This window comes from Mustela lutreola, chromosome 5, assembly GCF_030435805.1.
Source record: "Mustela lutreola isolate mMusLut2 chromosome 5, mMusLut2.pri, whole genome shotgun sequence".
Lineage (NCBI taxonomy): Eukaryota > Metazoa > Chordata > Mammalia > Carnivora > Mustelidae > Mustela > Mustela lutreola.
In genome coordinates this window covers 151,979,128-152,000,014 of record NC_081294.1, presented here as the reverse complement: position 1 = coordinate 152,000,014, position 20,887 = coordinate 151,979,128, and the positions used below count along the sequence as shown (strand labels likewise).

At 43.5% G+C, this 20,887-nt stretch overlaps 1 protein-coding gene across 3 annotated transcripts in view; it reads left to right on the top strand.

Moving 5' to 3' along the window:
• RNF130 (ring finger protein 130) overlaps nucleotides 1-20,887 on the top strand; it is a 134,995-nt gene that overhangs the window by 50,013 nt on the left and 64,095 nt on the right. For all 3 annotated transcript variants that reach the window (XM_059175931.1, XM_059175932.1, XM_059175930.1), the window contains exon 3: nucleotides 7,099-7,349. In XM_059175931.1, coding sequence (XP_059031914.1) covers nucleotides 7,099-7,349 — 251 coding nt within the window. The remainder of the gene's footprint in view (nucleotides 1-7,098; nucleotides 7,350-20,887) is intronic.

Here is a 20,887-nt window from a genome sequence, read left to right as displayed (position 1 = left end):
CCAGTTACCCCTTCCCCTCGTTTCTGCCTCTAAATGAAGGAAGAGAAAGTGACTTTCTCTTCCATGCGGGTCTTGGCTCCTACTGTCTTTTTTGAGGAGGAAGAGATAGATTATGTGATGGGTGCATACGGTCAGGAGATAGTATAAGAACAGAAACCACCTCTTGAACACTGGGCGTTGAGCCTTTGCTCTCCTTGGGCTGAGACTGAAGGGACAAGGGTTTAGTAGACTCTCGCTCTTGCTGAGGATGGACTGCAGCCGAGTATTGTCAGGAATTAATGGAGGAGTGACTTTGGAGTCCCCCTTGTGGCTCACCCATGGAGCCCCTGAATGTCAGCCTTGTCAGGAGAGTCCAGGTCCAAGCCAGTCAGCACTGTGCAACTGGGGCACCACCCGGATGCTGTGGGGCCAGTGCTTTCTAGATGCAGTGCAGCTGCTTTCCCAGTGACACAGCTTCACCCTTCATTCCTGCGTTCCACACACTCATGTCCCCACACTCCTCAGAGGCCTTGACTCCTGGCTGACTTACCTGTGCACAGCCCTGCCGTCATCCCAGCCAGCCTCCCAGTCCACAGGGAAAGTGCACACCTGGCCAGACTCCCATCCTCAGTATCTCCCAGAATCGCTAACATCTCTGGTCTCGAGTCCAGTGTCCTGTTCTCTGACCGTTGCTTCTTCCCTTTCTCTCCTCTCCTCCTTACCTTCTGTTTTGCTGAAGCTTCTGGGTCCATTTTCTTGCAGTTCTCCTCCCCTGGGCATGATGCCTCCATTCTGCTTGGACTGTATGAGCCATAGTTTCAGTCACTGTGACAGACAGCTTCGTTTGGGCAATAGTGTCTACTGTCACGTGACTGTCTGTTACCTTTAGGCCCATTTGGCTCCCAAAACGCTTTGAATGTCAGTTTAAGAAGTTTGAACTTTATTTAGCTGACAGAAGGGGTAAAGACTTTTCTTTGTTTTTTTTTCTTTAATTTTTGTTGAAGCATGGCTGACACCCAGTGTTATCTGAGTTTTGGGTTTACAACATAGGGATCTGACGATTCTGTGCACGAGTCCGTGCTCACCACAGGGTCACATCCTCTGTCACCATGCGGAGTTAGTACAGTATTCTCGGCTGTATTCCCTATACCACACTTCCCATTTCTGTGACTTATCATGGGGGGCTTGTACCTCTCAGTCCCCTTCACCTATCTCGTCCATCCCTCACCCCCAACCCCTCTACATTTAAGAGTCTGGTTTTTGTTGGTTTGCTCATTTGTTTCGTTTTTTTAGTTTCCATATAGTTAGATCATAATGGCATTTGTCTTTCTCAGCCTGACTTTTTTTTGCTTTGCATACTGCCCTCTGGGTCCCTCCGTGTTGTTGCAGATGTTAGAGGCTTTGAACAGAGTGACATGACAAATTAGGCATTAGAAAAATGCTGGCAGATCTCAGCAGGATGTCTATAATTGATAGAACCTGCCATCTACATCTGTCAGAATTAAAGCTGTATTCATTTCCTAAAAGAATTAGCCAATCTTTTTTTTTTTTTTTTTTTTCCTCTCTCCCCCTTGAGTTCCTAAAGGGGGTCAAAGGAGAGAAGAATGAGTACTGGGTTTGAAGAAGCCAGAAGTGTTACAGATAAATATTTGAGAAGGATTGAAGTCTGTGGAAGGCAGGAGCCTCAGACCACTTGTGAGCAGACACCCTGAGGCACAGGATGGCGGGTGCTGCGATCTGTGCAGCTTGACTTGACAGAGAGTGCTACAGAAAGTCCCTGGGTTAGGCCCCCCCTTTCCCTCAGCAGCAGCCAGGTTGGAACCGGAAAGCAAATTTAAATCTCTCACCTAAAGTGTTAGTGTTCTGTTTTTCTGTTTTATATGTAAACATAGGTCACTGAATTCTGTAGGAAGAAGTCTGATTCCACACCGTAACCTACCAGAAGTTATACTGGTTTCACTGCAGATACTTAGGGAATACCGCACCTCCCTGAACCTTTTTATGGGAAATACACTAAAATCACCTAAGAGCAAAATTCCCTAAAACTTCAGCAGGTGATTTGAACTTAACAAACATATTCTTCCATTAAGAGATAAAACCTCGGGCGCCTGGGTGGCTCAGTGGGTTAGGCCGCTGCCTTTGGCTCAGGTCATGATCTCAGTGTCCTGGGATCGAGTCCCGTGTCGGGCTCTCTGCTCAGCAGGGAGCCTGCTTCCCTCTCTCACTCTTTCTCTGCCTGCCTCTCTGCCTACTTGTGATCTCTGTCTGTCAAATAAATAAATAAATCTTTAAAAAAAGAGAGAGAGAGAGATAAAACCTCTATAAAGTGGGGTTTTGTATAGGGAGGTTGTTTTCTTTTAAAAAAAAAAAATTGAGTAAGCTTATAGTAAAAAAGTAAAGCAGCTTACAGTAAAAGCACCTCTCTCCCCTTGTGGCCTGATGCCTCAGGCAGCTCATTTGTTTCCTTCCTGGATCTGCCTTTCTAAGGTGAAACGACGATCAGCCACCCCGCTGGACTGCGCTTGCCCTGAGAGGGAAGAACGGCTATGTGTGGGTCAGGGCTGGGGGCTTCTGGTACTTCCCATCTGGAAGGACTCCCGGAGCTGAAGCTCGGATCCCTGTGAAAGCCTTGGGGATAGTGTTGGCCAGCAGGTTTGTGCTTCCTGGCGTGGTTGGGAGGAATGAATGAGAGGGAGTTCCGGAATTCGGTTGGAACAGTTCTGTATCAGAGCTCAGTTTCTTGAAGGTGATAAATGAATTAAGGAGGTGGTAAATGAATTAAGGAGACGAAGTATTCAGGGAGGAAATGTCATGATTTGAAACTGTTCTGGGGTTTGCAAATTCTCCAAAGGAGAAGGAATTTTCTTTTTAAAGGCAAAGGTGGGAGAGAAAGAGTAGAATTGTTTTCATAAAGTAGCCAAATTCAAGCAGTGGAAACACAGATTCACATTAAAGAACAGATGTGGAAAAAGTTTTAAGAAAATAGGTAAAAGCAGGGATTGCACTTAGATTTTTACTGATTTATCATCTCTGGTAAATTAATCCTGGGTGCTGGGCGAGTTGAAATGCTTGGGATTCTGAGGCCATATGTGTGATTTATTAGCAGTGTTAGCTAAAGGTTAGGATTAGGGTTAGTGGTGGTAGATGTTCCAGATATTTGTCATCTCTCCTTGAGTGTTCACATCATTGTAGTCTGATAAGTCTTTAACTCTTAATAGTCACCACTTGACCTAACGTGACCTTTATCCTGAGGCTTATACCCTCTCTGGCCTTACTATCAGATCTTTAAAAGTCAGGTGTCCGAGACATCCTTCATTCAGGGTCTTTGAGCCCAGATCAGCTTTAGGGGTGGGAAGTGAGGAGATGAATGAAATCAGCAGAACGGGGCTTTTCTTGTTAGGAGGGTCTCCTGTCATCAGATACTTTAAGTAAGTTACAGGCAGAAAGGGTTAAGAACCGAGCGGCTTGACTAGTATTCTCACAACCTGCTATCATTTTTCTTCATTTTGCTTGAGGAGCAGTGGCTTAGCCCCCTTGCCTGTCCTGCTAGCAATCTCCCCCTCTCTGCTAGCCTATACGACTGCCTCCCTGGCTTCTCTCTCTAGCCCCTTTAAGATTTTTCTTTGCTCCAAGCGCCTGGCTGGCTCAGTCCCTTAAGCGTTCAACTCTTGGTCTCAGCTCAGGTCATGATCTTGGGAGGTTGTGAGTTCAAGCCCCACAGGCCCAGTATGGAGCCTACTTTAAAAAAAAAAAAAAAAAGATTCTCCTTTGCTCCTTTTTTTTTTTTTTTTTAAATAGGTATACCTTTTATTTATCCAATACTTTATTTAGCTTTTTTTTTTTTTTTTTTCTTAAATTGAATTGCAGTTGGATTCTCCTTTGCTCTTTGAGAGTAAGGACAGTTTTCTCATAATCAAGAACAAGTATAAAGGAAAAAATCCTCTTGTGTGTGTGTCTCCTGTGCTAGTCACACATATGCTTCTGTGACACTTCCAGTCACCTATTGTGTGGGGCTTTCGCCTATATGAAGCAATTCTCAGCCATACTAACTGGGTGTCCAAGAATTCAGTTGGATTCTGACCCTGTCTGCCTGGAGTTCGGGTCATATCCCACGGGTTAAGAGCTCAGACCCACAAGGCTGCCCCCTCCCTGCCCCAACCAAAAGTCCTAGGCCGTCACCTGTACTTCACCAGCTAGCTATAAATCAGTTTTCCCACAACCCCCTCATAGTGTCCCAAACTTTGTTAGAATGGCTCACAGAACTCAAGGAAACACATTTACTGGTTGATTATGAAGGGTATAGGAAAAGATACAGATGAATGGCCAGCTGAAGATGCTCAGGGCAAGGTTTGTGGGAAAGGGCCCTCTGGTTTGCTGCCCTCCCAGCCCCCGCACATGCTTACCAACCCAGAAGTTCTCCAGACAGCACAGTGTGGGAGTTTTTATGGAGAATTCATCACATCAGCATGATTGGTCATTAACTCAGTCTCTTTCTCCTCTCCCCTCCCCAGAGGATGGAGGGGATGGACTGAAAGTTCCAAGCTTCTCTTCATGGCCCACTACTAGTCTACTAGTCATCTCATTAAAACAAAAGACTCCTGTCACCCAGGAAGTTTCAAGGGACTTAAAATCACCATGTCAGGATCCAAAACCAGATATCAGAACAAAAGATGATCCTCATGCTCTTATCACTTAGGAAATTGCCAGGGGTTTTAGTAGCTCTGTGCCAAGAACCTGGGGAGACCAATATATCTGTTTTTTCTTACTTCACAGCCCATAAATTTTCTGTCTTTAAAAAGCAGACGTTAGGATGGGGAGCACCTGGCTGGCTCAGTTGTAGAGCATGCAACTCTTGATCTTGGTGTTGTAAGTTTGAGCCCCACATTGGGTATAGAGATCACTTCAAAATAAAATCTTTAAAAACAAAAAAAGGTAGGGTGCCTGGGTGACTCAGTTGGTTAAGCAACTGCCTTTGGCTCAGGTCATGATCCCAGAGTCCCAGGATTAAGTCCCAGCTCCTCAGGGAGTCTGCTTCTCCCTCTGACCTTCTCCTCTCTCTCTCTCTCAAATAAATAAAATCTTTAAAAAAAAAAAAAAAAAGTAAACATTAGGGAACTTTGATCATAGTATGTGCTCAATAAATACCATTGAGTGGATGGTTGAAATAATTAACCACTTCTTTTCCCAAACAGCTTTCCCGTTGAAATCAGGTGATGTTCACTTAGTGTCCTTTGAACAAGAGAAATTGTGTGGATCGGTTTCCCCAGCTACCTGTGCGGCTTTCCCTGCTCCTCTCCCAGCTTGAGTCTTCAAGAGGAAGCCTCAGAACTGGTTTCTAAAACCCTTTGTGCCTGGTGCGATTATAAAGCAATGAGACTGATTGTCATGTGTCGGTTGTGGGATCCGTCTCAGTTACTTTATAGCCGGGCCTGGTACCCGACACCGCACACTGTTCCCTGCCGAACAGCAGTTTAAAAGCACAGACCTAAGGTTTCTAAATGGAAAATTTAAATGGTTTAGCATTACTTGATGATTTCTCTCTAACTCACTGATCAGAACTCTTAGATGTTAACTTTGTTGCTTTCTTTACTTCTGCAGTTTTCTTTTTGTTTTTTGAATTTTTTTTTTTTAATTAGTATTCTGATAAAATGGCTGGCACGATTTTGAATAAGGTAATGCAAAAGGTCTGTGTGCCACCAGGTTAAATTCTTCATGAAGCATTTAATTATTGACTTTCTTTTCAGTTGCCTGTGGCCTTTTGACTGCCTGGGATAATGAGGGTAATTCTTTTAGCTAAAGATGGTAAACACATAAACCAAACACTTAGCAGAATTCATTGATGAAGACTTTGAAAGGGCAAGTTCTGAGGTATTTGTTCATTTGGCTTTGGTGGTTTACATTTACGTGCAGACCTTATTCAGACTTGGATAAATAGTTATAATTTTCTCTTTCCTGAAATAGAAATGTTTGTTCTCCTTCCTGCGACCCCCAGAGTCCTAGTCCTTGCTTTGAAGTGTGCTGGAAGTTGCACATTGCCGCCAGCCCCGGCTTAGGAAGGAGGCTCGTCAGCAGCTCGACTGGTGTGGTTCGGCAGCCCTTTTTCCTGGAAAGGAAGTGGGAAATGACCTCCCTTTGTGGAGGAGGAAAGGAGCAGTAATTTCACGCTCCACAGGAGAGGGAGTAACTTGCCTTGACGGTGTTACTCCTTCTGGAGATTACATAAGTGAAAGAGGTGGATGGCTCAAAGAGAACCTCACATCCTGGTGTTTGCCTTCAGTGGCTTGTCGCTGTGGCAGAACCTCTGGACTGCTGTTAGAAGCCAGAAAGGTTTCTGTGCCCAGCTAGTCGAGGCTTTTGAGGCTTGGGCGTATCTTGAGGGGGGTGTTAATTTCTGGAAGGGTTCTGGGGTAAAGAAGAAAGGAACCTTCCTCTCGTCAGGTCTAGACACAAGACCAAGGGTAGTCTCCGGTGTTTCTCATGAAGCTTTACCACGGGCCATTTGGCTTTTGCAGCTCTGTTGGCAGATTTGTGTCATGTTGGTGATATTATAAAGCTGCAGATGCTGTACTTCTTTCTATTCCTTATAGCAGTTCTGCACACAATAGATGCTCCATAAATATTTCTAAGAGTGAGTAGTACAAAAACTACCAATTTTTTGTATGATAAGTCCTAGTGCTTTTTGTATTGTAAGTACTAGCACTGTTCTCCTTTTCTTAAGGAGGTGGGACTTTCTCAGGAAGGTTTTAATGGAAAAGGTTCTACAGTAAAGACCTGTGGTGATTTTATCACATTATGTTGTATCATATGTTTTATACTGTCTGTCTTCACATTTGGCTGATTTAATCTGTTTTTTAAATATAGTTATAAGACAAGTTGATGTGGCTCTTAGCACTACAGTCCTTCCACACTCTGAGTCTTAAGCACTCCACCTGGATTCTTGTTCCCACTTAGAGCCAGAGCGTACCCAGCTGCAGATTCGTTCCACCTGGGAAACTGATTCTGCACACCCCTCCCAGTAGCAGAAATCATAGTTGTTTCTCTAAATAGCATTTTCATATGTGTGATGTTCCTGTAAATTTTAAAGGTCATTTGAGCGTCTATATTTATTTTACATTACAGGCACTGGAGATATCATTGCTGTCATGATTACAGAATTGAGGGGTAAGGATATTTTGAGTTATCTGGAGAAAAACATCTCTGTACAAATGACAATAGCTGTTGGAACGCGAATGCCGCCAAAGAACTTCAGCCGTGGCTCTCTAGTCTTCGTGTCAATATCCTTTATTGTTCTGATGATTATTTCTTCAGCATGGCTCATATTCTACTTCATTCAGAAGATCAGGTACACGAATGCACGCGACAGGAACCAGGTGAGCTCCTGGCACTCTCTAACTATCCATCTTACAACCATAATTCGGAGACATCTATCGTGGTCATTCACAGCACAGAGTTTCACTTAAGAAAAAAGTTGTGACCTTCAGTCATGTCCATGTGTTGAAAACATATTTACATACGTTATTTTCAGGATCTTTTTTTTTTTTTAAGATTTTATTTATTTATTTGACGGACAGAGATTACAAGTAGGCAGAGAGGCAGGCAGAGAGAGAGGGAAGCAGGCTCCCCGCCAAGCAGAGAGCCCGACTCGGGGCTCGATCCCAGGACCCTGGGATCATGACCTGAGCCGGAGGCAGAGGCTTTAATCCACTGAGCCACCCAGGCGCCCCTTTCAGGATCTTTTTTAAATGCCTAAATGGGGAGTCTACATTTACAGTGATCACTTGGAATATCCTGGGTAAAAGGTTAGCTTAGTATCATGATATGATATAGCTGACTCTGGTCATTTGGAGAGCTCTCACAGAGTTGCATTTCTGAGCTGGAAGCACTGGTTGTCAGGGGCAAGGCGAGCTGGGAGGTAGGGGAGGGAGCCTTCATGTACTTTAGTTCCATGTGTATTATCTATTCAGAAAAATAAGTCAGTTAAAAATTACCCTGTTTAAGCTTGCCCGTGGGGTGACAATGAGGTGGAGAAGGTCCCATAGAAGAGATATATCCAGTCGTCCTAGAACTTCCCCTTCCTCCCTCAGTGAGCACAGACTGAATGTTCAGTGGGTTTCAGATCAGTGAATAAAGACCCAGGAAGGTTACAGGAGGGCCTGCCGCCCTATAGTGGAGAACCCGCAGGTGGTGACCTGGTCCGTTTGTTAGCTAGTTGGACGCCCTCTAGATAAAATGTGCACCCGGGGGGGCCAGATGGAGGTGTGAGGTCCCAGCCCCAGTCTGAGTCTTCTCTGCTAAGAAACCAGCAAACAAGCTGTTTGCAGAGTGGTTTGAAGCCAGTCTTTGTGGAATGCCATCCTCTCCTTATAAACAGGACATCCAGACCTCTGTGGGAGAGCTGAAGTTTTCAGCCTTCCTCATTTTAGCGAAAGCACAGAGGCTGCTACGGAACAGATCTGAGTTCAAATTCCAACCTCATCACCAGTTTGCCATGGTCTTTCGTAGACCATTTATTTCACTTCTCAGTTTGTTTCTTCATCTGAAAAGAGGTACAAAATATCTGAAAACTGTCATTTATTGCACACTTATGTGCCAAACTTTGTGCACTATCCTGTATACCTTTAAAGTTTTTTATTATGATAATTTTTATTTATAATTTCATACTTGGAAAAGCTGTAAAAATAGTATGAAGTATTCTCTTCCCCAGATTCTTAAAGTGTTAGCATTTTGCCCTAGTTCCTTTTCTATGAGTATATACTTTTTTTAACCATTTGAGAATAAATTTGAGATATGATGCCCCTTTACTCTTTAAATACCTCAGTGTGTATTTTTTTTTTTTAGATTTTTATTTATTTATTTGACAGAGAGAGATTACAAGTAGACAGAGAGGCAGGCAGAGAGAGAGAGAGAGAGAGAGGGAAGCAGGCTCCCTGCTGAGCAGAGAGCCCGATACAGGACTCGATCCCAGGACCCTGAGATCATGACCTGAGCCGAAGGCAGCGGCTTAACCCACTGAGCCACCCAGGCGCCCCTCTCAGTGTGTATTTTTAAAAACAAGAACATTCCTATATAATCACAGTATAATTATGAAAATCAGAAGTTAATATTGATACAATAACAGATCTACAGACCTTTCTTAAGTTTTGTAAAACTGTCTTAATAATAGGGGCACCTGGCTGGCTCAGTTGGTAGAGCATGGGACTCTTGCTGTCATGTCATGAGTTCAGGCCCCACACTGGGTATGGAGCCTACTTAATTTTAAAAAATTGTCTTAATGCCTGCAATGCAAAGCAAACCCTGGGTTGATCCAGATTGTACTTTGCATTCACTTGCCATTTTTTTTTTTAAGTAAGCTCTGTACCCCATATGCAGCTTGATCTCAAACTCCAAGATTAAGAGTCATGCGCTCTACCAACTGAGCCAGCAGTCGCCCCTGTTAGGTCTCTCTTAATCTGTCTCATGGCATTGACATTTTTTTTTTAAGATTTTATTTATTCATCTAACAGAGATCACAAGTAGGCAGAGAGGCAGGCAGAGAGGAGGAAGCAGGCTCCCCAGCGAGCAGAGAGCCCGATACGGAGCTTGATCCCAGGACCCTGGGATCATGACCGCAGCCGAAGGCAGAGGCTTAACCCACTGAGCCACCCAGGTGCCCCGGCATTGACATTTTTGAGGAGTCCAACCCATTTGTTTTGTCTTTGAGTTTGCCTGATACCTGTGTTCCTGGATCATCAGATCCAGGTTATGTGCATTTTTTAAGGAACACCAGTCCTTTACATTTGTTGAACTTTTTATTTTGAGGTAACTATAGATTCACCTGCATTTGTAAGAAATGATACAGGGAGTTCCCAGGTACCCTCGTGCATTCCCCCACACCTGGGGTAAAATCTTGCATAACTATAGTAACTAGTTCAACCAGGGTCCTTACATGGATACCATCCACTGAGCTGACTCCAATTTCTCCAGTCCAGCCTGTACTCGAGTGTATGTGTCTCTCTACACCACTACCACCACGGTCAAGGCATAGAACAGTCCCCCACCAGGATCCCTTATGCTGTTGTTCTTCCTTCCCAGGCCCCCTATCTTCCCCCTGCCCAGCCCCTGATATCACTGACCTGTCCACCGCTCTGTGATTCCGTCATTTCGAGAATGCTGTCTAAATGGAATCCTCCAATCCTTCCCCTTTAGAGTTTGGGTGTCTTCACCTACCATGACTCCTTGAGAGCCTTCCAAGTAGTTGTGTGTGTCGGTAGCTTACTCGTTTTTGTTGGTGAGTAGAATTCTGTCACTTTGGCATACCACAGTGTAGTGAATCAGATTGTTTCAAGGTTTGGGCTATTTTAGAGTGGCTGTGAACATTTGTGACAGATTTTGTGTTAACATTAGTTTGCATTTGCCTTGGATAAATGTTCAAGAGTGAAGTATCTGGGTTATTCTGGTAAGCACATCCATAATTCTGTAAGAAACTGCCATACCCTTTCTCCAGGTGACCACAGTGTCACACGTTCGCACTAGGTATGGATCCCTGACCTGGTTTCCCTGACTCCTGGATGGCATGTGTGTTGTTGTCACTGTTTTGTATTTTAGGTGTGTAGTCCCCTCTCCCCTGTGGTTTTCATTTGCATTCCTCTCGTGACAGCTGATGTGGAACATCTCTTCATGTGTTATTTGCCACCTGTGTGTCCTCTTCGGTGAAATGTCTGTTCATGGCTTTTGCCCATTTCCTACCTGGGTTGTTGGGGTTTTTTTTTTTTTTAACCATTGATTTTTGAGAGTTGCTGCATTCCATATACAAGCCTTTGTCAGAATTGTGGTCTGCAGATATGTCCTTACAACCTCTTAACAGGTCTTTTTTTTTTTAAGATTTTTATTTATTTTTATTTTTATTTATTTTATTTTTTTTTTATTTATTTGACAAATTACAAGTAGGCAAAGAGGCAGGCAGAGAGAGGAAGGGAAGCAGGCTCCCTGCTGAGAAGAGAGATCCCAGAACCCTGGGATCATGACCTGAGCCAAAGGCAGAGGCTTCAACCCACTGAGCCAGCCAGGCGCCTCTTAACAGGTCTCTTGAAGAGGAAACATCTTTAATTTTGATGAGGTTTAATTTATCAGTTTTGCTGATGCTGCAAGTCTAAAAACTATTTTGCCTAGTCCTAGATTCCGGAGAGCTTCTCTTTTTTTCCTTGAAGTTTTATAGGTCTACCTTTTACATTGAAGTCCTTGATCCATTTTGAATTAATTTTGTATAAAGAGATATGGGTTAAGATTTTGTTTTGTTTTGGGTTTTTGTTTATTTGTTTGTTTTTCCTCATTTTATATCTGATATTACAACTTTGTCAAAACTCAGTTGGGCAGATTTATATGGATCTGTGTCTGGGTTTCTGGTTCTATTCCACTGAACTATGTGTTTATCCCTCTGCCCATCCCACACTGTCTTGGTCACTCTAGCCTCAATATTGGGTAGAGTGATTCCTCCCACTTTATTCTTATTTTTCAAGGCTATTCTAGGTCCTAGAGTCTTTCCGTATAAATTTTAGAATAAGCTTGTCTATGTCTCTACAAAAAAAAAAGAAAAGGGAACAAAAACACAGAACCTTCCTGGAATTTCTATATGAACATATTAAACAATCAATTGGGGGAGAACTGATATATTTACTATGCTGAATCTTCCGGTCCATGAACCTGTGATGTTTTTCCACTTATTCAGGTCCTTTTTATTCCTTTCATCAGCATTTTGTGGTTTTTAGCATAGATCCTGTACATGTTTTAAGTTTATACCTAAGTATATCATTTTGTTTGGAGTAACAATAAACAATAATATAATGGTAAATGGACTGCCAATGTGTTTTTAACTTCTTCAAGTTCCATATATTCGTTGTTAGAAGATCAGAACGTGATCCAGTTGTGTGTGTTGACTTTTTACTCTACTCTACAGTCTTGGTAAACTCACTGTAGGTTGCTTGGGATATCTGCAAATAGGGATTGTTTTACTTCTTCCTTTCTGGTCTCTCTTGCCCTTGTTTTTGCTTTGTTTGTTTGTTTTGCCTTAATTACAGTGGCTACAGTCTTCAGTGCTATGTTGAATAACAGTGTTTGCGAGAATGGGGGCATCCTTGCCTGTACCCTGTCTTAGAGGAAAGGATTCAGTCTTTCACCGCTAAGTATGTTTTAGTTCTCAGGTTTTGTAGATGTTTATTACCAACTTCACAAAGCTCCTCTGTGTTTCTAGTTAGCTGAGTGCTTTAATCACAACTAGTTCAGTTTTGTCACACTTTTTTGTGTCAGTTGATGTGGTCATGATTTTTTTGTTGTTTTTTTCTTCATCCTGTTGACATGGTAGGTTGCATTCATTGATTTTTTTTTCCCCAAGTTTATATACAGTTTTATTATCTATAAGGGATACAAATCAGTGGGGAAAGAAATAACAGTTCTGGGAAAATAAGTTTTCTGTTTAGGCATTTATTGATTTTCTAATGTGTGTAATAAATCCCACTTCATTGTGGTATATAATTTTTTATGCATTGCTGAGTTCAGCTGCTTTATTTTGTTGAGGATCTTTGTGTCTAAGTTTGTGAGAGATACCAGGCTATAGTTTTTTTTGGGGGGGGTGTAAAATTATAATTTCTTTAATGGTTAAAAGAGTGTTCAGTTTGTCTATATCATCTTTATTGAATTTTGGTAATTTGTGGTTTTTTGAGGAATTGACCCATGTTTTAGATGTCATATCTATGAACATAAAGTTGTTTTAATGGCTACAGTGTCCGTGGTGATACTACTTCTGTGTCTGATCCGAAGGATTTTTATCTTCTCTTTTTATTTTTACAGTCTTGCTAGAAACTTCTCAATTTTTCAAAGAACCAGCTTTTTTAAAAATTTAATTTCATTTTTAAAGATAGCAACTTAGATTTATTTATTTGAAAACTTTCATCTTTCTAACATAAGCATTTAGTGTTATAAACTTCTTAGGACTTTAACTGTGTCCTATGTACTTTGGTAGTCCTATATTTCCACTTTTGTTCAGTTTTATGTAATTTTTTCTTTTGAGACTTCTTCTTTGACCCCTGTGTTGTTCACTTTCCAGTAGTTATGAGATTCTGCAGTAATCTTAGCGTTGCTGATTTCTATTTTGGTTCCATTATTATCAGAGAAATACTCTGTATGATTTCAGTTCTTTTAGGTGTGTTGAGATTTGTTTTATTAGCTAGCATATAGTCTATCCTGGTGAATATTCTTTCTTTTTTTTTTTTTTAAGATTTTATTTATTTATTTGACAGACAGAGATCACAAGTAGGCAGAGAAGCAGACAGAGAGGAGGAAGCAGGCTCCCTGCTGAGCAGAGAGCCCGATGTGGGGCTCGATCCCAGAACCCTGGGATCATGACCTGAGCTGAAGGCGGAGGCTTTAATCCACTGAGCCACTCAGGCGCCCCCCTGGTGAATATTCTGTGGGTGGTTGGGGAAAAAATGTGTTTTCAGCTGTTGGGTGGAGTATTCCATGGATGTCAATTAGATCAGTGCACAGAGCTTGCTTTTGCGAGGAGATGGGGTGGAATGATCACCTTCCCCCTGGGCCCCACTAAAACCATCATGGAAAGAGGGATGTAGTTTTTCCGTAGGCATTTGGCTAGAGTGGGACAGGTGCAGGCATTCCACCCTGCGTTCCTCCAGTCTGGAGGTCCCTGAGAAGCCTGCCTTGTTTTTCCACTTTTCAGAAGACCTGGCGGGGGGGGGGGGGGGGGAGCAGGAGGGGCTCCTGCATTGTCAGAAATGACAGTCTCCAAAGCATCTCCCACTCTTGGACGCAGATATGGGTGATGAAGGCGATAAAGGAATATTAGGTGAAAGTGTTAACTGATCTAAAATATGCCTGTCCTAGAAAAGATTATTAGACATAACGTGTGAAATCACATTTACATCCTTCAAGTAGAAGACACCCGTTTTATGAGGTTTTTGCTAAACGAATAGATGTGAAAACCAGTTTTGATGAAATGCGGACTAGAGTCACCCCAGCACTAACAAAATGACAGCCTTTGTTTATTTATCACAGAAGTCCTATCTGATGAGGCTGGAGGAGAATAGACATCAGCCCAAGTTTTCGAGTTCTTGAGGGACAGTAGCATAGCCCCAGAGTGGTTTTTAACAGCCCACTTTCTTTGGTGAGGTAGCTTACATTTTTAAATTTAAATACTTCACCAATAGAACACGTGATTCTTAAAAATAAATAGTGCCACAAGGCTTGGTTCGTCACCCAGTCTTTTCCTAATTCCTGTTTCCCAGAGACTGAGTGACCTCTCAACTTTTATCTCTTCCTTCTGTTACTAACTCCATACTGACATGGAGCAGGCTATATTGCATTTTTTTTTTTTTTAAATAAAGACATGTGTTAAACATGTTGCCCTTATGGAACACCATGAGTGAAATAGTCGAGCGTTGCTCTTAACTGGTGTCCTGGCCGGGAAGACCCATGCTTTGGGGGGAATGTAGTGCATCCCCCATGACTTCTGGGGAAGAACGCACGGGGCCCCAGGAGCTCAGGGTTTGACGGCTTGGGCCCGTGCGAATGTGCGCATGCGTGTGTATGGAAGGCGGCAGCGGCCCAGCCATATGGCGGGGGGGGGGGGCGCTCCCGCCTCCTGCCTCCTCGCTGCGCTCCTTCCAGAGCCTTCTCCAGAAGCCGCCAGAGCGGAAAGTGAGGGTCTGACCTTTTTCCCTCCTTCCGTTTTTTTCCGAAGGTGGAGGAACGCTTGATGAAATTTTTATGTGGCGTAAAAAGCCTAGCTTATTAAAATTTCATAAGAAGGTGGCAGCCGCTCCCCTGGCTGAAACCTTTGGCTATTTTAAACCAGAAGTACTGGCAGGAGAACCTATGAGTTTCAGGAGAGGTTCCGTTTTCCCCATAAGCGGTCCTCCTGAATCCTTCGGCAGGCAACGCTGGGCGCAGGAGCGCTGCGAGAGAGGACTCGCATGGCAAGGAGCTCGGGTTCCGGTGCAGGGTCCGCAGTGGGTAGCCTTCTTGCGCGCTTGCGCGCGACACCAGCCGCGCGCGGAGGCTCACGGGTGCTGACGGTCTGTGGCTGCTCTTCCCGCAAGCGCAAGCGAGCGCCTGGACACCAGGGGTGTGGGCGGGGGAGGGGCGGGAGGGCGCCTGGGGAAAGGTGGTCGGATAGGCGGTCGTCCCTCCCAAGGGCAGGTGGGCGGGCGTGTGTTCACCATGTGTGCGTCCAAAGGGAGCCTCTTGTGGAATTTTCCCAACTAATGATTCCTCTTGCCCCTGTGACCCTCAAGCAGTCAGGTTTCATTGCCAAAACAGCAGTAGCCTTTTCTGTTACTGTTGAGGAAGAAGAGGGCAGATGTAGAGACGGGCCACGAGCCAACTCTGAGTTTATGGTGTGTCTTTTTATGAAAACTCCCCGTGAAAATGCAGTTTCTAAGGTATGTAACACTTGTTGGGGTACCTGGGCGGCTCAGTTGTTAAGCGTCTGCCTTCGGCCCAGGTCATGATCCCAGCGTCCTGAGGTCGAGCCCGGCATCGGGTTCTCTGCTCGGTGAGGAGCCTACTCCCTCTCCCTCTGCTGCTCCCCCTGCTTGTGCTCTCACTCTCTCTGGCAAAAATAAATAAATAAATAAAAATCTTTAAAAAAAAAAGTATTAAAGCTCCTTGCCAAAATATGTATACGTTATTCTTAGACTTTATAAATATGTCGAGGTTACTGAAATAAAGCAGGCTTTTATTGCCCATTCTCCTCCTGAAACGTCACTGGTAGGAGAGCACACTTGCCATGTGAGTGTGAGGAAGAATAGGAATGTCTTTCAGAGGAGGACTAATACTTGCCTCATACATGTGCCTCTTTGAAATATGATGGGCTCCCTGTCTTCCTTCCAGACTGTCGGGAGGAAGTATTGTCCATATTGTCAAGACTTTTCCCCTAGAGGGACGCCTGGGTGGCCCTGTGGGTTCAATGTCTGCCTTCAGCTCAGGGTCCTGGGATCCAGTGCTGCATGGGGCTCCCTGCTCAGTGGGGAGCCTGCTTCTCCCTCTGCCTGCGCCCCCAGCTTGTGCTTGCTTGCTCTCTGACAAATAAATAAATATATAAAATCTTTTTTAAAAAAGAAAAAGATTTTTTCCCTAGGAAAAGATTATGTAGTTGAAAGAGACAGACTTGTCATTGTCGGATTGCACATTGAGTTTTGCCTATTATGTTTATCAGGGATTAACGATTCCAGAAAACCTGAGAAAATAAAATAAGTATCTGAGCTGAGTATGTACATATTACTTTATCATTTTTCTTATGTACCCCGGATAGTGTTACCTTCTTTTTCATGTTCTGCTAGTATATGACCAGTTTACATAAATACCACCATGCATATGGGAAGTACCTGGCTTCTAAAAGTTATACATACATCAGGAGTTTAGGATTTTTTTTCTAACACAGAATATGCTGTTGAAATGAAGATGTTTCTGAGACATTCTTTTCTGCCTCTTCAAGGTTTAGCGTGCAGCCTGGCACATCACACTGACTCAGTAAATGCTTCCGTGGATCAAAGCTTGAGCTTACATTTTATGAGGAAGGCAGACAGATGTAATCAAAATACTGTGTGGTGTGCATTACTCTTCCAGGGGCAGAGTGATATTACCCAGGGTGAGTCAGGGACTTCACAGCAGAGGTGGTGACACTTGAGCTGAATTTTAAAGGATGGATAACCATTCATCCAACAGGGACTAGGAGGAAAGTCAGGCAAAGGGATCATTTTCCACAGAACTGTGGAGGGATGAAGGGAGTGACAGGAATCAGGAATCATGGGGAGGAAACCAGAGCCTGCGAGCTGTCCTGGGCACGCATGTGTTGACGCAAGAAGGTGAAGGGCTTGAGTCGCACGCCGAAGCATTGAGACTTTATTCTCTAAGCAGGAAGGAGCTGTGAAATGATGGCTTTTAGCACTGGAGTGATAGGAGATATTTTCCTGAGGGTGAGACTTGGGGGAAGGAACTCTTAGGGAAATACTGAAGAGCCAAGGAAAGTCATATTAACAGAACAAGGTCATGTGGAGGGCTGGGTCAGGGCACGTGGTACTTTGGAAAGGCATCGGAGTTACTTCTTTTAGATAAATGGGACAAGTCATCGTTGTGATGAGAGAGTGGATGGCAGGTGCAGACGAGAAGGAGGTCTCAGGGAAAATCACCTTCCCACCACCTGGATTTCACCAGTGTTTGGAAGAGAACTCTGCTTCGTGTCTGTGGGAGAGCTTGGGTGACCGAAAAGAGGAACCTGAGCTAAGCTACATTACAGTGACCTGTCTTCAACATGCTGTGAACCAGCTGGCTTTGAGCAAATTATTCCTGTTCAGTGAAGCCAGAGTTGTTTTCTACCAGTTTAAAACCTGGGTACCCCGCGTCCATGTCTAGAACTATGTCCACATTGGCACTATCCACGCCTTTAACAGAGTGAAGTAAGGTCAGGTGGCCCCTGGCAATTAGAATCCCTTTGTATTTTATAATACAGAAAGTCTCTGCAGAGTTTAGATTGGAGGAGGGAGGCTCTGGTCCCAGCACTTGTATTCACTTGACGCACATCTCCTAACCTGTCTGATTTGGGTTTTCTTCTTCGCAGAGTGATGCGTCCCTGTGGTTTTGCTCCATTCTAATGCTCTGTGGGTCCCACAGTGGAGACTTGGGTAATTTTACTACGTAGTAAATGGAGCACAGTCAGAAGTACAAAGAATATGAGTGAGTGCATGGAGTGTTAGGGGAAAGGCTTTGGAAACCAGGGTCAGTAGAGTATATGTAGTTCTGTGAGTCTCAAACTTCAGTATGCAGAGGAATCATGTGGAGACCCCCCCCTTTATTTTTTGGTGGGGGGCACTTTAAAAGTGCAAATTCCCAAGACATTTACTCCTCCTAACTGATTCAGGAAGTCTAGATAGGACCTGCTTACCAGCTTTGGATTTGGGCAATTTACTTAATCTTTCTGTGCCTCAATTTCCTTTTCTGTAAAATGTGTACAATGTGGTTCTTTCTTATAAAATGACTATGAGGATTACACAAGTCAGTCCTGAGAAAGATATAGAACAGTACCTTGCACATGGTGTGTATTAAATACATCTTAGTTACTCCAAATATCATTATTTCATGTTATTATTAAGCCCCATGGGCCACACCTTGAAGAACAGTGACTTAAGGGCTTGGTCGTCAGATATAGATAAGGGACTTATTAAAAAATGATCCTCACAAAGCAAATTTGTGCTTCATCTTAGATTTGGGGAGTCAGAAGAACACAAATAGTATTAAGAGCAAGAGGGAAAAAAGCAGAGGCTTTTAGACTGATTCAAGTAAAAGACCAGAACCGTGGCTGGCTGAGGTGTACGTGTGACAGAGTGATTGGGAACATTGGGGACAGGGTCGGCAAGAAACAGTAACACAGAAGCCAAGTCTAGTGAAAGATACTACAATGAAGATATGTGATACTTGTATCAAATACAGAGGAAAGATGAATTTTTTCCCTTTTGCCACAGAAGATGTTGGAAGTTCAGAAGTATAAGGGGGAATGGATCCAGATATTTGCGAGCATTGTCTAATGTGATACCCTGTGTGCATTGGTAGCAGCTTGCTGACGTTGAGCCCCTCTCCTCCCAGCATCCGCTCTTCTCCTTCTGAAACACCCTCACGTGGTGCCACTCCCACAGAGCCAGGCACCTAACTAGGGAGCTGACACTCTTGGCTCCCCACTGTTGTCATGCCCCCGCGGCTGTTCGCCATTAGGTTCTGCCCATTTTACCCCCTAAATCTCCCTGGATTTTTGCCCTCTCCCCTTTCCCTGCCCCCACGTGCCTGATTTGGGCCCTGAGTCACCGAAGCCCTCAACCCTACTGGGTCTTCACTGCCCGCATGCTTCCCTGTGTCCACATAGCATTTTCTCAGGAGTCCAGGCTTCAATTCTCCAAAACTCCCATTTCATCAGGGATCTCCGGCTTACAATTCTTTCGCAGAATCCTGAGCTGAACAAGATGGGAGCAGTAGGGGTTTTTTGGTTTGTTTATGTTTTAAATTTCCCTAACTGCCTTTAAAACAATAAACACAGAGATCAGATAGGATAACAAAAGGAAAAGTCCTCAGACATCTTTGATGACACCAGGCCACAGGGTGCCCCAAGAACTCCAAAGCAATGATCAGGCCAGGCTGCCAACAGCCGCAGGGTCCAAAGAAGGCAGCCAAGGGAAGAAAGGGGGTGGTTCTGGTGGCCCTAAGAGTCAGAAAGCAGAAAGAGAGGTCAGAAGCCTCTGCAGAGAGATCCACAGGCTCTGATCCAGGAGCTGTTCTGGAGCAGTGGGGAGCACAGTAGGTGGTGGGCATTCAGCAGCCTGCACCTGCACACACACAAGCCTGGAAACCCACATCGTCCCCCACAGGTAAGTTGGAAGACATTCCCCCTGCAGTGAGGCCGAAGCAGAGCTGCCCTCTTTAATGTCCTGCTGCAGGTACTGACCCGGGCAATTCAGTAAGAGCAGGCAGCAAGATGCATAAGGCTTGGAGAAGTATCTCGATTTTCAGTTGAAAGGAGCATCAATCTGAAAATCCCAAAAAGGTCAATGGAACCATACAAAGCAGGGAAGATGACTTAATAAAGCAACAGGATATAGAATTAACGTATTGAGGGGCATGTGTGGCTCAGGTGGCTAAGCGTCTGCCTTCGGCTCAGGTCGTGATCTCAGGGTCATGGGACCAAGCCCCACATCAGGCTCCCAGCTCTGTAGGGAGCCTGCTTCCCCCTCTCCCTCTGCTGCTCCCCCTGCTTGTGCTCTCACTCTCTGTCAAATAAATAAAATCTTTCTTAAAAAATTAACATACAGAAGAAAATCAATAGATATAATGGGATGGAAGGCAACATTTACAACTGAATGAGTGGGTGGCTCAATCTTTCTATGAACTTCTCAAACACTGTGTAAAACCTACATGAGGGAAACTACAAAACGCTCCTGACATACCTTGTTCCTGTTGAATATAAACATTCAGTATAATGAAGATGTTAGTTCTCCTGAAGTTTATTCATAAATTTAACTCAATCAAAATACAATAAAATACAAATACAATAAAATACAACTCAATACAAATGCAATAAAATTGCCTTCATTTTTCTGAGGGTTAGATAAGGTAATTACAAAAATCATATGGAAGAAGAGAGTAATTTAAAAAAAAAAAAAAAAACTTAAAAATTTGAGGAGCAGGGCACCTGGGTGGTTCAATGGGTTAAAAGCCTCTGCTTTTAGCTCAGGTCATGATCCCAGGGTCCTGGGATCAAGACCCACATTGGGCTCTCTGATCAGCAGGGAGCCTGCTTCCCAACCCCAACCCCTTTCTCTCTCTGCCTGCTTCTCTGCCTACTTGTGATCTTTGTCTGTCAAATAAATAAGTAAAATCTTAAAAAAAAAATTGAGGAGCAGTGATGGGTGGCTGGCCACACGAAGTTTAATAATACATAATAAAGCCTCTTGTTTAAAAGAATGTTAAAAGTTAGCCCATGGGTAAGCAGACCCATAGAACAAAAATGCAAAATCCAAAAATAAACTACTGCATGTAGAAATTTAAGTACAGTATATAATAAAAAACATCATCTCAAATCAGTGGAGAAAGAGGAACTTTTTAATAAGTGGTTGTGAGACAACTGAAAAAAAGACAAAATTAGAACTATTCCTTACATTGCACAACAGGATAAATTTCAGATGAATCAGAGATCTATTTATAAACAGTTAAACTACAAATATTAGAAGAAAACATGGACTAAATTTTCCTTTATGACAGAGAACTTGGAAAACTTTGAATTATGGCTCAAAATAGAGTAGAATAAAAAATGACTGATAATTTGACTCCATATTTTAATTTTTTAAAGGAAAAACAAACACAAATGAATGACAAACTA